This window comes from Chondrus crispus, genomic scaffold (assembly GCF_000350225.1).
Source record: "Chondrus crispus Stackhouse genomic scaffold, scaffold_73, whole genome shotgun sequence".
Taxonomy (NCBI): domain Eukaryota; phylum Rhodophyta; class Florideophyceae; order Gigartinales; family Gigartinaceae; genus Chondrus; species Chondrus crispus.
In genome coordinates, this window is record NW_005178667.1 from 287,696 (window position 1) to 304,868 (window position 17,173).

Below are 17,173 nucleotides of genomic sequence, written 5' to 3' on the forward strand. Positions count from 1 at the left end.
CTCTTCCCTATGGATCAAAATCACGAGGTAGGTTGCGCCACATGTGCCAATGAGGAAAGGGCAAGGAAATCTCGAAAAGTCAAATCTAATGTCGATTTTGTCAATGCAAGGATATATTCGTTCACAGTGCAGTACAAGCACATCTCCGTTGCGTTGTTCAGATGCAGAAGGGTTGAGGTCCCACGCGGCTTTTGCAGCCTAGCGTTGACATACCGTATGATGATGGAAGTCTAGCTTCCATACCCGTCAGGTAGGTCGCTTTCCTAAACGTGGGCCAGAGATCCTGCTCGGGAAAGCCACTCACCGGCGTTTGGGTTTTGAAATAAAGGTCTTAGTCTTGAACGAAAGCGTTACTTATATATTTCCTCGTGTTTGCAGGTCGTGAAAGGCTTGCATTCATTCTATCGAGCATCAATTACGCCATCCATTGTTTACCAACATTTTTCCGTCGTGAGCAACCGCCAGCAGCCATGGTACTCCATGTTCTTGCATTCATTGTCTTATTGTTCTCCCATTGTGTGAACGCACAGGCTCCAGAAGAACCAACTCTTCTTCAAAACCTAACTATCGATTTCACCCCTCTGAACGAATATGCAAATGTTCTCTTTCCAGTAGATGTCGTCAGCATGGAGACTCCCATCGCAATTCGCTACGTGTTGGTTTTCACAATACCATTTTACGAAGTCTTTGCGGCATGTGATTCGAAAGCCCTAGGATTCCTGGGAAAGCGCAATGTGATTCTACCACACTTATGTGAACCTCTTTCTATTGCTAAGACAACCGCTTTCCTCATGAGTCGTTTGTACCGCTCTCAATTTCCCCTTGAAGGACGCAATCTTGAAGCTTTCCTCATCCGACAAGGGCTTGATCCCACATCTGACTCTACCGATCCGACCACGGAAATTGGAATCGCAAACGCAATGGCCGTGGACTTGGTGGCCTACCTTGAGACCGATGGTTGGAATTCCTTGGGCGATCTCTCCAGAGACCACTTCCGCCAGCAGTACTCGGACTACACCGGATTCAAGCCTCAAAACCACGCTGAGCTTGACGTCTCTCGACTTCGTCGCCCGCTTCGTTGGCAACTTCGTCGCCCGCTTCGTTGGCAACCTCTCAAACAGGAAGCTGACCGTCGCGGTCGCTTCACAAGTCAAGTTCATGTTGTGCCCCACATTGGCAGAGCCAAACCTCTTGTTCTTTCCAGGGAAGAATTCTTGAGCCGCACATCGGAGTCTCCGTACGCGTCCGCTGACCGCAAAAAGACCATCGGTGCCAAAGACAAGCGAACAATGCGACGCCTCCTTAGGGAAGTTCTGAAGCTCAATCGTGACCTCACGAAAGAGCAAATCGCTCAGGCGCACTGGTGGGATAACAAATTCTTGTCTCTAGGGAGTTTCATCACGTTCTACCAAGGTGTTTACGGATTTAACAATGCCGACGCGGCGGTCCTAGGTCTTGGAGAGGTTATGGCGCAGCACGACTCAGTGATGCTGGCATGGAAGGAAAAGCTTCGTCACGACTTGGTGCGGCCTCCGACCATGCTTCGACGATTGTTCGAAGGCAAAAAGATAAGAGCGTTCAAGAGCTTGGACGAGGGAGTGGGCCTCGTGAGGGCTGAAGAATGGGAACCCATCGTGCCAATTCAACCACACTCTGAGTACCCCTCCGCAAGCGCACTCATCTGCCAAGCATCTCTGGATCATTTGCATGCTGCTCTCACGAATTTCATCAAAGTGAATGGGACTATCGCTGCATATGAAACGGATATTGTCCCTTTCTTAAGATCCCCCCTCACCGAGAATGTTAAGGTGAAGTATGAAACGCTGCAAGCAGCAGCGTTGACTTGTGGAAAGTCGAGGTTGTATGCAGGTGTTCACTTTTCTCCCTCTGTGGACGTTGGATTCAAGTTGGGGCAAGGAATTGGAGCAGTGGCACAAAAACACATTCAAGATCTCTGGGAAGGGCGTATCCCTGAGAATTGTGAAAGATGCTCTAACGTCTGAATGAAAATTTCTGAATCGATTCGTGCAGAAACCCTTTACTGTAGGAGAGAAGTGCCATAGAATTATTACCTTGCTGAGTGTCTGTCGTCGCCCTGTCTGGTGTCTAGGTGACATTTGACCTCACATGACCCCGTAGCAGGCTACTGTTTATATTTGTTTTCTGGACATGTGCTTACTCGATAAGAATAAAAAAGATACCTTCGCCACCGTACCTCACGTTTGAAGATGGATTCATACAGAAATCATTATTGATAGTAGAGAAGTGCTATTATAATGCGTCTCTTGCCAAGTGGCTTGCCGCGCGCCACACTCGAGACGAGTGCGACGTTACCTTGTGTCTTACGGAATGGCGTAGTGTGTAAACAACTCGTGAAGAAGGGCAGTGCAATACACTGGGGAGAGGCAAGAATAGAGAAAGGGGTGTTTACCGAGCTAAGCGATGGCTTCTGCTGCACAATTGTTCTGTTGCATTTCGGTATCTTTGAGGGGATAAAGCGATGATGATGATATTTCGGTACAGTAACATGATTTCAAAATTGATGATGCTGCGAGAGGCAACTTTTCCTTCAGGACGCCCCCTGCATGGGTACAAAAGTTTTCAACGGAATGAGGATGGACTGTGTGTGAATTCATAAAAGTTTGACAAAGGGACTAAAGCACAGAATTGAAAGGGAGGCAGTGAGGCCTTCAAAATGAAGACTTTGTGGTGCACTGGCACGCCCCGCTTAATCTCGAGGTCCACTCGGCATGCCGCACTAGTGTCTAGACGACCGGCAATTTGCCTCATATGAGGTCAGGCTTGGCCTCATATGAGGCCGGGTTTTTTTTTGCAAAAAAGTATACATTAAATCGAAATTTTATAAAATCAGTTTAGACACCATTTCTTTAACCAATATTCCCTCGGCAATAGCTTCCTGCAAAACATCGGGATAGCAGTTATGAATACACAGAAATACTAAGAATCTAATATAGTATCAACAATCGGATGATATTTTAATCAGGCGTTTTGGTTTCCAAGATATCAACAAAAAACGTTTTGATGTTCTTTAAAAAAGCTTCTTCTTTAGGTATTCTCAAAAAGCCTGGAAAGGAAGTGCAGATCTCACCAAGCTCCACCCTTCCACAGCGCAGAAGTCAACTGCGGTGGCGAGAGTATCTTTTTCCATTTTGTTCAGCTAGCACAAGTCGAGAAAAATTAAGTTGAAAAGTGACCTCATATGAGGTCAAATGGCCTCATATGAGGCCATTTGTCACCTAGACACTAGACCTTTGTCACAAATATCCTGGTACACTTGAAAGTGCCAATCGTTTGCAGAAAAAGGAATCTTAAAACGGTTATGCCGAGGTGTATAAACATGTCCTGTTATTTTCAACTTGCAATTGGACACAGTAGTGCGCAACTACGTGGCAGATTTCAGGGATGACCCGTATTGCGCAGCTACATAATTCTCACAAAAGAGGCAAAGTGAATTCGATAATTGTGGGTTTACGCACGGCAGAATTCTGTAACCAAAAATGAGAAATAGAAAAACAGCAATGCACAAATCTTATTCCTGAAAAATCATTGCAGAAAAATTTAGGGAGGATGTGTCATTAGGGGGGCGACAGTGTGTGAACAGGAGACCGATGACTCCTCGTTTACTCGTCGTCGCTCGTTGGTTATAAGCCTGTTCCCTGCGGGACAGACTGTCCTGTGCGGTCTGAAACTACAAAATGACTATTGGCGAATGTGATTATGCGGTCTGACAGTCCCCGGGTTCGCTAATAGGGGTTTTGGGTCGACGAGGCTGAGTTTGTTGAGGAGGTTTTGTGTGCGTTGGGGTCCGAGGGGTTTGTGAAGTAGTTGGCTACGTTTTGCTCGGATGGTATGTGTTGAATCTTGACCGTTCCTCTTTGTATGTGGTTCTGTATGAGGTGGTGTTTGATGTCAATGAATATTCGGCGTTTGGTTGGAGCCGAGTTTTGGGCGACGAGGATCGCGGCCTTGTCGCCTACGTAAAGGGGGTTGGTTGGGTTTCCGGCGTGTGCACATCGACAAGGAGGCGGCGAAGCCAATGTGCTTGTTGTGTTGCCGCCGTCGCTGCCAAGTATTCGGCTTCACACGTGGAGTCGGCGACTACTGATTGTCGTGCCCAAGTCCAACTTATGGGGGCGTCGTGGAACAGGTGTACAACTCCTGTTCTGGAGCGGCGTGTGTGGTCATTAGCGAAGTCCGAGTCGCTGTATGTGCGGAGGCTGGGACGGGGTGTTCGGTGTGCTGGCCTTGAACAGGATGCCGTGGTGTTCTGTACCGCTTAGGTAACGCAGTAGCCAGTGGAGGTGGTTTTTGTGCGTGCGTGCCGGCTTTTGCATGACGGATGCGAGCATGCTAACAGCGGGGTGTATTTCGGGTCTGGTGCTGTCTGCTAAGTAACGGAGATCACCTATTGTCTGTCTAAAGAGGAATGATTGCTGTAGGTCCACGAGTGGATCCTCTTCTGTGTATGTGAAAGCTGCTTTGGGTGGTAGCGGTGTGCGTTTTGCGTTGAAGGAGAGCATGCCCGTTTTGGTGAGTATAGTTCGGGCAACGTTTGGTTGGGATATGTGTATGGCGCCGTTTTGTAGTCGTTGTACGTGCCATTTGAGGTATTTTGCTGGAAAGCCAAGGCGTTTGATTTTGTACTTGACTGTGAGGACGGCGTGGATCTCGTCTTGAAGCGTTTGGGAGGATGCTTCTGAGAGGAAATCATCCATGTTAACGGCTACGAGGATGAGACCTTGGTCGGATTTTTTTGTAGAAGAGGCAGGGGTCTGCCTGAGTAGGATGTTATCCGTGTGAGGTCAGATGGTTGGACAGGCCGTCGTGGTAAATTTGTGCTGCCTGCGGTGTGCCATATATATTGCGTATGAGAAGTCCCGCTTTGCCTGGATGTTTGAGAGTCCCGTCAAAGCGGGGGTGTTGCTTGATGTACACTGGTTTTGTCTGAGGGAATTTTTCGTGAAGATATGCTGAGCTGATGTCCATGTGCTCGAGGGACCAGTTGCGTGAGGCGGCCATGGCGAGCAGTAGGCGTACTGTGGTCTTGTCTGCCATATAGGTCGTTACTTGCTCTGGATCGTAGTGCGTGCCTGGGGTCATGCGGTCGCCTCTGGCTGCGCATCGCGCTTTTCGTGCGGTGACGGTGCCGGTGTGGTCTCGAATGTATCGAAACGTCATTGTGAGGGGTATCAACTTTGTATGCTTGGGGAGTTGTGTGTTTGCTAGCCATTGGATGGTTTCGGTGTTGTCTAATTTATCCAGTTCTGCGTCGAGTGCTCGTGCCCATTGGGCCGCGTCTGGGTAAGTTCTAGCTTCCTACCTGGTGCGCGGGTCGGGTGTGGTGAGTGGGATTGGTGTAGCTGGTGAGGTGCGGAGGACTGCTGTGGTGCTGACCGGGGGGTCGTGTGCTTTTGCGTAAGTATGAAAGTCCTGCGTGCGAGTGATGTGGTACTTGTGAGTGTGCGTGTCTCGCACTGTTATCGATTGGAGACTGTTGGAGTACATGTATCGTACTGTACGGCTGCGTGTGTCAAGTTTCTTTTTGGTGCCGTAGATGGGGATCGTTCCCAGTTGTCCAAAGATTAAAAGTTGTTTGGGTTGCGCTTGTCATGTGTGCCACAGGGTGTGGGGGGCCTGTCCGGTTGCGCGGTGGGGGATGATGTTATATTTGTACGCTGCGTCGCGTACTGCGTCTTCCCAGTACGCGTCAGGGAGGTTGGCGTGATGGAGGTTGGCTCTGGCGGCATTCCTGAGAGTTTGATTAATTCTCTCTGCGATTGAATTTTCCTGGGGTTGGTGCGGTGTGTTATTCTCGTACTTGATGCCTAAGGAGGCGTATGTCTGCAAACTGTAGTGATGTTGAGTGGGGGCATGGCGTGCCGGTCGCTGCTTTGCGTGTGCGCATGCGGAGCATGACAGTGGGCTGCGTGTCGAGGCGAGGGATGGTGGAAGGCCGTGTATCGTTCTCGATTTGGCGATAGTTCGGATTGTACGTAGGGGTGCGTGGTTCAGTCGCAGGTGCCAGTGGTGTAAGATTTGGTCCGTGGCCTTACAGGGGATCGGTGGGATGTGTGGTGCTGGCGTTGAGCGTATGGATAAAGTTGTATTTGATGTCCATTGTGTGGTAATGGGGGGTAGTGCTCTACTTGTGGTGAGGGGTGGTGTGGTGTGGGTTGGATTGGCTGCGGTTGGATGGCGGGGGATTGGCTGTGGCGTGTGGGGTTTCGGATTGCGTCGCGGGGCGGGGATCATGCGCGCTCCTCTGGCTTGAAGGTGCGGGGTTGTCGTCCATGCATATGCCTTGATGGTGGGGTTCCATGGGTCTGTGCCGATGATTTTTCCTCGGGAGTGCTTGCCGAAGAGGTACGCGGCGCTTGGCGTGAAGAGGAGGGATTGACGTGATTAACTTGCCGAGGAGGTAGTTTTTGTTTCCTTGAAATGTTGCAAGGTCGGTGTCGTCTTGTGGGGGGTTGGGGTTGCTTGTTATGTGGTCTATGGCGTTGATAGTGTGTGCTGCCGCTCATGTAGCGATGATCCAGGGTCCGTAATTCGTGGGATCTAGGCGTGGAATGTCAGGTCGTTTGTCCATGGTGAATATGTCTGGGTTTGCGTTGATGTCTTGTACTTGTGTTGCGGTGTTTGTCGTTGTGTATGTTGTGTGATGTGTTGTGTCGTTTGTCTTGTGAATTGTCTTGAGGTGTGTCGTATTGGTTGTCGGTGTGGGATTTGTTGTGTCGTTTGTCTGGTGATTTGTCGTGATGTTTGTCGTGTTGGTTCTCTGTGTTGGATGAGATTATGGGGGTATGTATGTAAGAGGGGGAGTGGGATTTAGCCTGGGGCTCCTCCGCAGGGGGAGGGATCGGTGTGTTCGTGTCGTTGTGGGTTATGTTGCTGATTGGCGATGAGGGGAAGGTGGAGTTATGCAAGGTGGCGGAAGGTGCCCATATCTTGTGTGAACAGGAGACCGATGACTCCTCGTTTACTCGTCGTCGCTCGTTGGTTATAAGTCTGTTCCCTGCGGGACAGACTGTCCTGTGCGGTCGGACAGACAGCGCGCAAATTTTCGTCATCAGAGGGGCGACGCCATTGTACACGACGACAATGTGAGGGCACCGCGTTATGATTGATGTAATCAGGGGGGGCGACGCCATGGTACTTGCTGCATTCCTGAGGGCGACAAATGGTGGACTTTTTTTGTCGCGCCCCTAAATGACCACACGATTCCGACATCGCCCCCTCAAAAAACTTCATATGCAAAGTCGCCCTTCTATTTCCCGCGGCGCTTATCACGCCACTGCATTTGTTGAACTCGCCTCCCGTCGCCTCCCGTCGTCCCTTCTTTCTGGATACCATTTCGAGGCGAAGCACTACCAGCCCTAACCAGCGGCATTCCTTTAACAACAGTGTCATGGATCGCCGAAAGATGCAATCAGACACCCGTGAGGCCATTCGACACATCGGCAGAGTTGAATGCGACGTGACCCCCATTCTTGACATATTATGCATGGCGGACGGCGACAACACTTTCCGCTCCATACAGCGCAACTACCGATGCCTCGCCCTATTTGTGCATCCCGACCGCATCCGCCATATCAAGCAACGTTCGGGAGCGCGCAACATGCATGTTGATTCAAGGGCATAGGAGCAGGCTGAATATGCCGCTCGATATGCGGCAATAACTGGCGTTCCGTCGGTGTTCCACGACAAATTGATACCGCAGACAGCACGTTTCTCACGCAATCCTTCACCTCAGGAGGTATTCGTCAACAACGAATACATGCGGGAGCGGGAAAGACATGAAGCGGCGGAAGCGACCCGTCCCTCTTGTGGCATAACGGCGGTTCGCGATTAGATTTAGATCGGATCAATACGAACCACAAGCGCGCACACGTGTACCCCCACGTGTACGGAGGACGCGGGACCACACGCGTACACGTGTAGGAGGCGCGTACCACCGCGCGCACAGTACGCGTCCCACACGTGTACTGTCAGCCCCGACGGCTGACAGCATTACAGCGCGGAACGACCCGCGCTACAGTAAGTTACTACAGCATACCGGTACTGTAGTATTATGATAGCCGCATTGTACACATTAAATACGAGCGCGACCGGCGGCGGGGTAGGGGGACAAGCACGGACTTGTCCACGACCTACCGCCTAGGTCCGTCTTCCAGCTTAACTAACGAGCGCGATCCGCCTTCGCGCGCGTTAACCGGGACAAAGCGGGTAGGGGACAGCTGCGTACGCGAACGAGCCTAGATCCGCCTCCGCACATCAGCGCTGGTACGTTACCCAGCGCTGCTCCGGGGCGTCGAGGCGTAGATCGGCCCGCGCGTACGCTCGTCCCCGACCGTCCTGCTCTACCACGCTACCAGGGCCCGCTTCCCTGTCTCGTTAGCTGTGTGTTCTCCCCGTCTTCTCGCCCCTCGTACGGGTCTACGTCGAGCTAAGTATACACCCCTCTCCGTTGGGGGGTGTTATACTACACCTCTTTCGCGGCTTCATACAATGCTCCAAAAGCTCTGGAGGAGGAGCGCCAGCGTCAAGAGCGCCAGGCCCAAAGGGAGCGCGAGGAAATGAGAAGAGCCCAGCAAAAAAGGCGGAAGGGAAAAAGAAAAATGCTCCGCGAGGGAAACGCCGCAAACCGATGGGACTCATGGAACAGACTCGCGGACTCAGAACACTTCAAAGTGTTCTGAGTCCTCTCTGCGATCGGCACGTGGGAGTGCTGACGGAGCGAGGGGTCCCGGATGGCGGCGTCCGGAGCATCAGGAAAAGGAGTCGAAGGACGAAACACAGAACGACCAACGCCGCGAGTCGCCGCAAGAGTGCGAGCAATCGTACAATTCTGAACGCGACGAAGAGAAGCAGGCGGAAGAAGCCGATGCTCATGACCATAAGAGTGGCAACTGCCAGCATGACGGGATGGATGCGCATTCGAGCAGGGCAGGCAGTGCTGATGCGAGGCTTGATCTAGGCGGTGCACACAGAGGAGACGATGAGTTCGACAAGGTGGGTGCTCAGTCAGACCGGTTGTCAAACAGTTTTTTACGATGAGCTGCATGATCCCGACCTTATCATGGACGACGACGACCTGTAGGACGCCGACTTCAACATGGGCTCCTATATTCCCGATTTCTATTGCGGATCGGAGAGGGAGTTCGAAGATGAATGCAACGACCCCCGCCTCTTTCAACCGCAGACGCCACTGCTGAAACTACTACTACTGATATCGCCTTGGCAAGACGACGGGAGCAACGCCGAAGATCTAAGCGCAAGGAAACGGATCGCGCCAAAGCTGCTTTGAAAATGGAAGCAGCTGCTGTGCAGAGTTAGAGACCTCGACGCTGTGTACCTCTGGATCCCGAGCTTTACATGCAACTGAACACACGGTGGAGATGTGATCAGTACATTCGCGCCTACACGGCGCACCATGGAACACAAAATGGCGTCAACGTTCAGCAGAATGTGAAACGGGTGTTGTCCAAGTGCCGAACTAAGGGATGTGCTGCCACATTCGTCTTCGCGAGGCAGCCGAGAACGGGCCTCTGGAAGCTCAACCGATTCTTAGAGCACCAGAATGAGTGCTCAGGGCAGGATACATGCCCAAACATACATACTCGAGCTCGTCAGTACTGCACCCCAGCGTACACGGCACGCCAGGTGTCACGTGCAATCTTCGATGAGGCTGACATCTAGCCTGGAGTTTCCTCGCGTGTTATTCAGACTCTAGTCAAGGCGAAAAGCCTGTACTCCAGACAGCCGCCCCCTGCGCATTATCGAGCCGTCCGCTTGGAGTTACAAAAGATGATGGCTACATCTCGTGCCGTCAATATGGCGGCTCTCAAAGGTTATGCCGCCCTTCTACGAGGAGTCGGTCACGAAGTCAAAATTATCACGATGGAGGGAATAGAGATGAAGCGGACTCGAATCAAGGCCGCGAAGCATATCTTCGAGCAGTGTAAGAAGGCGAAAACCTTCCCGCAGGAGGCTCTATTCGATGAGCTTGTCGTGGAGCTTGATGATATCGACGATGGCGGAAACTATTAACCTGGTTTCATTTTCACGCCTTCAGTAGCAACGCATATGTGCGCCACCGCTCGCATGACTTGTGCTGCCGACGCGGCGCACTGCGACGGGGTGGGACCGCAATCGTACGGGACTACATTTGATGTAGTGCCGTATGACGCCAATAATCAACTCACGCCGCTCGTATTTGCCCACTCTGTTGGACCGGAATGCAATGATTCCTGGAAGATGGTGTTCCAAGCGTGTGCAATGATTGATGGATTCGATGTGGAACCTCGCACCACAATCGTGGACCAGGAGAATTCAATAGACAAGGCGTACGGCGAGTGTTTCAAGAAGGCGAAATTCTTCCTTGACCCCCTGCATGTGAGAAAGAACTTGCGACCCAAGCTTGGCGCTGCAAAGGCCATTGTAATGCAATTCTACGAACAAGCGGTGCACGCGCCTACAGTGGAAGCTCTTGAGGATGTGATGCGCCAGTTCTCGCCAGAAGTGAAGGCTTACCTCGGTCGTTTCGATGCCGCGGAACTGTATCGAGCACCGAGCGGACTACAGGATTTGACGACAACCTCCCAAGGAACCGAAGCTCAGATGTCTGCGGATTTGAGAAACCGTATACGCTCTTGCGAGCCCCAAAAGATGCTTGCGCACGTGATACTCACGCAACGGACTGGATTCCTTAAACGCCAAGCCATGGCTCTTACATCAAAGGATCCAGTCCGGCCTTATGTGGAGAAGCACATTGCCTCGCTCATTACGAGAGCACGTGTTTACCAGCCAACTGTGCAATTTGTTGCCGCAACGAACCAAATGGAGGCTACCGTCAGAAGCTACACGAATGGGTCTTCGCAGCGGATGGTGTTCTTCGCGGAAAGCAGGCAGACTCCGCCTTTGAGCTGCGCATATTCACAGCAGGTTACCGGCTTCCCTTGTCTACACAGAGTGGCAGTTATTGCCGAGAAACACGGTTCTACCAACGTGCACATGTTTATCGACAAGCGTCATCTGACTTCTACTTGGAAGGGGCAGTACAAAGATGTGAGATTTCCGTTGCCGGAGCATGCTGCTATCGATAAGGTTTTTCTATCCGCGAAAAAGCTTATGGCACGAGGTAACCATTTGCAAGTTCCGAAAGCACTTGCGCCCCCTGGAGGGCGACCTGTGAAGAATGCAGGAAAGAGAAAGAAGGGATGGTTTGAACGTGGGCCCAGCACGAGAAAGAAAAAGAGCTATTCGTGTAGCTTGTGCCATTTTGAGGGCCATGTAAGGGCGCATTGCAAGCTGAAACAGCTATTTGAGTAGGTAGTTGTCGTTTATGTGTCGATGTATGTGTTCGTGGCGCGGGTAAAGTTCCCCATCAAATTTTTACTGGGTTTAGTTGTCGCCCTCCCTCTTTTGTATTACGCGAGGCGTCGCACTAAAGTGCGCAATTGTAGCCCCTATCGTTGTCGTTGTCGCCCCCCTATTTCTGTCATGTGCCATGTGGTCCACCATTTCTTCGGTATACCCGGAATTGTCGCCCCTTGTGTTGTCTTGACGCCCTCCTGATAACGCTTTTTGGGAGGCTGTCGCCATCTCAATATGTACCATTTTTTAGTGTCGCCCCTGTGATCTTTGGAATAGAATGGCGTCGCCCCTCTGATGACGAAAATTTGCGCACTGCCGCCTCCCTAATGGCCGCTTTAAGCCAAAAATTTAAAGCCGTTTACGCTACAGTTCGTGAGAACTAGTTGTGAGTACTATGTCTGACTCTCTGAGTAGTAGTCCTCCCCCTTCGCCAAATTCCCAACAGCATGACAAGGGGACGCCAGCGCGATCATACTGTGAAGTCTACCGAGCGTCGAGCATCGCAATGGAATGCTGTGTTTCTAACAATTGGTAGGAGACGAATGATGGAGAACGAATCTGCTTTCACGTCTACAAATTCATTAATGCGAGTTGCCTACACTACATGGAGAGCGAAGAAGGAAGTAGAGCTGTTGCTTGCGAGAAGAAGACGTATCAGTTTAGGCGCGTTTAGTTTCAACTTCAACGGTCTAACGGACGGGGACGCACTGCTACATTTCAGATTCCGTAAGCAAGATATTATTAGAATGATAAGCGCAGTTTCTTGGCCCACACAAAAGCGAACGACCAAGCGAAACAGATTCAGCGTCACACCTCTACTAGCGACCTGTGTCATACTGAGACGTCTCGCGTCACCAGCCAGGTGGAAAGACCTCGAGATTCTGTTTGGGAAGCACGCGTCGCAGATGTCAGAGATATTTTGGGAGGCCCTATAGCATATGTTAGATGCAAGACTCCACCTCATAAAAGTACCCATAAGCCCACAGTACATGCATCTAAATGCGGAACGGTATACCACGGCAGTTCAGGACAAGTGTCGAGCCCTCGCCAACTGTGTCGGTTTCATAGACGGCACGGTGATTGGCATTGCAAGACCGCAGGGATATGCCACGCAACGCATTGCGTACAATAGGCACAAACGAAAGCATGCTCTCAAGTTTCAGGCTGTAAACAGTCCTGATGGACTCATAATGCATGTCCGTGGTCCCATAGAAGGTCGACGCCACGATTGGACGCTGTACACGAGAAGTGGGCTTGACACGAATCTACCTGAGGTACTCGATGTAGGGGGAAAGAGATACTGTATCTTCGGAGATTCAGGATACAATCGTCGGTGGTTCATGGAAATTCCGTTTCAGGGAAGCAATTTATCGGCGCAGCAAGCCCCATTCAAACAAGGCTATGTGTTCTGCTCGCATAACTGTAGAGTGGATATTCAAAGAGGTCCAGCTCTACTTTACGACGGTGGACTTCAAGCTAGAGATGAAGTGTTCGAGTCTCCGTTTGGGTCCCTTTACCTGGCGGCGATGCTTCTCAGTAATATGCGCAATTGCATCTATCGAGATCAGGTAGCTGCGTACGTCAATTGCACGCCGCCAACTCTGGAGGACTACCTATCTCATAAGGATTAGACTGGGTGGTCTCGCTCCTCGGGCGCGCGGGCGGACGAGGAGAGAGGACCAAGTCCGCGAATGCATTTTTGCGAGCTTTAGCGCGGACTTGGTCCGCGGCCGCGCAGGGAGCCCCGCGCGAGCGGAAACTTTGCAGATAAAGTAGGTAAAAAGTCATTTTTCTTTAGTAAACAACATTTGAAAGTGGGCTTAGAAGCCCTTTTTTACTTTCTATTAAGAGCCTCTATCAGGAGTTTATACTTAGGCAACTCTAGCTCCTGCGTCTTCTCGCGCTCCTCGCGTCGCTCCTCCCGCTCGTGTTCGCGCTCAGCGCGCTCAGCCTCGCTGCGCTCACGTTCGAATGCCAACTTTTCCCGCTCTAAATCAATGCGCGCGAGGTCTGCGTCGCGCAGGTGCGCTCCGAAGCGCTCCATCTCGCCACCAGATTCCATTCGTTTCAGGCGCTTAGTCTTTTTCTCGCTCGCTCGGACTTCCTCGATCGGTTCCTCGCTGGTATCGTCAGCAGTCCTTCGCTTAAGAGACATCTCTACCGGGGCTTGGCCAATCAATTCCTCCTCGCGATCTTTCTCCTGCTGCGCGGTCTTCTTGGCAGTCGTCTGTACAGCTAGGTCATCCGCGCCTCTTGCATTGCCATCAGTAGCTCCTCCATCTCCCCAATCTCGCCTCCTACACCGGAAAGACGTTGGTTCGCGTTGTCGTTCTTGTCGAACTGCTCTTGCAGTCGCTTGTAACAGTCGCGCACGCTTATCCAAGTCACCGTCTGAGCAACGGAGGGATTAGCGTTGAAATTGCTCGCAGCTTCGCCATATCTCTTACCGTTCTCACCAAACGCTGCAACATGAGCTTTTGCTGCAGGGACATCCCGTAGGAGCACAAGATCTTCTTCGGGGGTAAAACGAGAATGCCGCCCGGTCCTTGTGGCGGCAGAGTCGGAAGGGGAAGGGGCGTCGAAAAATAGGACCTCGGCCATAATGAGGATGAGAGTAAGATGATGTGAGGGTGGATGGGGTGACAGAGCATGAGTTCGAGGGATTATGGCATACTAGTACTATTTGGCGCGCTCATGTAGGACAACTGTCTCCGAATTTCTCACAATTGTTTCTCACAGGTTTTCTCTAACTGCGCACTTTTCGGCAGTATTCCTCACAGCTTCATTGCAGAATTCTGAATCTTTTCACACCCGTCATACGTATTGCAGAATTTTGCAAAAATCATTGCAGAATTCTGCTTGCGTAAACCCACTAATGGCGCCTGAAATGCACAATATAATATAATGAATATGTGCTTCCCCACCAAAACCCCACACCCATCAAAGGCCATCACGTCTGCAACTCCCCATCCCTCCCACCTCCCAACTCCCCACCCCCCTCGATGGCCTCAATTACCGTCGAAAGAGCAAAGTATTTGTCGGAGTACTAAGCGGAAGGCACTTAGTGAGATCGAGTTGATGTTTGTACTGTATCCCGACGATATGGAGAAGCTATTTCAATGATCGATTACAGTACTGTTCATCCGGAGTGGAGGTGATCGGAGTGTCTCTTGCACTTAATTCTCAATATGCCCTGTGCTATCGTTTCATCCTGTTTGGAATTTTAGGATCCTTGATGGAGATTAATTCAGCGGGGACGGAACAAAATTTAGCAGACAATTTGACACATTCCTAGAGCCACTTTCTACTTCACTTTAAGTTAGATTAATACCTTGTAGTTCAGTATGGATAACGCTGAAATCTGTCACACTGTAAAAGGGCAACGACAGACTCAACCCAGTTGGCTTGGCCATTGGCACAGTCAAAAAAACTTGAAAGTATTCCCTACAAAAGATTGCACAGCTTTCCATTAAGCGTCAAAATGAGTTGCAAAACTACGGTGACCTCATTCATTCCCCATCCGATGACGATAATGGCACTGATGCACCGATTTTCGATCAGTACTACAACGCCCACGGCTCGCAAGGTATCGTCGAAATGACGAACTTCGACGCTTTGCAGCTCCAAGGCATATGGGCTGGCTTTGAAAAGTTCGTTCTTGATCATAAAAACACTGGTCGTGGTAGGAAGAGCACCGTCACGGCCAAGGAAATGTTGTTTATGACGATGACTGTCATGAAACATGGCGGTGACTGGGCATCTATAGCAAACATGTTCAACTTCAAAGGCCCTACTATGGAGCGCATGATTTAGAATTTTTTGAATCTCGTCTTCGATTCGTTTCACGAATCGTAAGTTGAGTATCATGCAAAAAGTGGACAATGAACGAGCTTGTGGCAAAGAAATTTTTCTCACTACCATATGGCACGCTACGCCACCGATGTGACATTTCAACCTTGCTATCGCCCTTCCAGAAGCGTACGAGAGAGAAATCGCTATTATAGCGGAAAGCAAAAGATGTACGGCTATAAGGTGGAGGTCTCCGTTTTGCCAATTGGACGAGCTATCGGATGAAATTATCAAGAGCTTGGGTCTGGCTCTGAACTAGTTATGTTTCAACAGATGCAATGGTGGAACGGAGCTAATTTACAGAAGCAAAACGAAGAAGGCAAATTGGCTCGCTGATAAAAGTTATCAAGGCAGTGCCGAGTTTTGCAGGGTTGTGTATCCCAGCAAAAACCCCACAATTTTGCTCTATCCCCTGCTCAAATTTCAACAAATCGGCACATTCTTAATGGTAGGTTCGGAGGGACAAGGGAAAGAAGGAGGGCAGGTTGATGTGTGTGAGTGAAGGAGTTGGTACCGAGGTTTACTCGGAACCGTCTTTCGGCGATACTTATACACTTTGAGTGTTACACTATCCCATTACTTTGGCACCTGGTAAACCGTACTCACCATATAGATTTGCAGTATTGCCTGTGTAGCTCTATAACGGTTCGGGCCAAATGCAAAATTTCGGCATTTATGCAAATTTGCATAACCCTCCAAAAGTCCACTTTCGTCCCCAGAACCCCAAAATCTGAGACTCTACACGTGTCATGTGGTGATATGGGGTGAGGGTCCGGACCGTCTAGCCATGTACGCGTGTCGCTCGATTTTGCACTTTCCACATAACAGCATGTGGTCGCACATTTTCAATAATTCCAAGCGACCGTATCATCATGGAGAATTATTTCGGGCGGCTTTGTGGGGAATGGACAGTTCTTGGGAAAAGTGGAAGTGGGCGGAGGCTAGGTACGACAGTGTATTTCGCTTGTGTCTCGCAATGACAACTTTTCATGTGAACTGCAATCCATTGCAGGCTGATGATGGGTCATTGTTTAAGTAAATTGTTAATCTTTGGTGCTCTATTAGAGTGTTCCGTCACGAAAAGAGACATACTGTGCAACGTAATTATCGGGAAAACGACAGCCTCGTATGAATGTAATGTTTCGCCCGTCTACTGTTCCGCGGTACCCAGATCGCCAGCCAAGCGATGAAGACCTACAGTTGTAAGGTTAAGACAACGGCGTTGGGCAGTGTTGTCGGCTTTGCGTAATTAGTTGTCTTTTTAAGACATAGTCATCATTTTAGAAGATATGAGTACAGTAGATGACGGTATATCACCTAATGCGCACCCTGTCTGTACGATTATGGCACGTTAAATGCCCCATTACTAAGCCTTTGAGGACCCGTTGCCCATTTGCATTTAGGACCTACTACATCAGTGTTTGTCCCACGTGTATACGTGTAAAATATCCACATGTATATGTGTATCCAAACCCCTGGCAGTGCGTATATTGGACCGCGCAGAGTGTGATAATATGGATCCTTTCTGGTCCGGTGTTAATCTGTCACGGAGGGGGTGTCCACGGTAGCGGTAAGTTACAACACCACCAACCTCTCTCGAGGGTGGCGGCTATGACTCCGGTTAACGGGCGAATGGAACGGCGACCCCAGAGGGGATAGGGCTCAATGGGCATACGCTTCCACCAGGCGGTGGAACGACCAAACTGGGGAGCGTGCACTTGTGGCCCTCGAGAATAACCCCCACGGTACGATCTGCTTCTTCAAGTTTTTCCTCAGTTCTAGCCAAAGGGGTCGCTGCCTCTCTTTACTGTGGGGGCGTACTGCCTCGTTCCTTAAGTACGTCGACGTCCGGCGGCCGGGCAGTACAGTATTGATCCGCTTCTACTTTGGATCACTACAATGGAGTACCTCTACTGTACTCCACCGG

The 17,173-nt window shown here is 50.6% G+C and overlaps 1 protein-coding gene; it reads left to right on the forward strand.

Annotated features, from left to right (window-relative positions):
- Positions 1-385: 385 nt before the first annotated feature.
- Positions 386-2,241, forward strand: CHC_T00010121001 (PAP2-like haloperoxidase). XM_005711018.1 is given in 3 exon segments: positions 386-470; positions 471-2,003; positions 2,004-2,241. The coding sequence occupies 1 exon segment, from the start codon at positions 471-473 to the stop codon at positions 2,001-2,003; it is 1,533 nt and encodes a 510-aa protein (XP_005711075.1). The 5' UTR covers positions 386-470; the 3' UTR covers positions 2,004-2,241.
- The last annotated feature ends 14,932 nt before the right edge of the window (positions 2,242-17,173 follow it).

Bases quoted from the DNA above. Each gene is read 5' to 3' on its own strand.
- CHC_T00010121001 (XM_005711018.1), top strand. From the start codon at position 471: ATGGTACTCCATGTTCTTGCATTCATTGTCTTATTGTTCTCCCATTGT.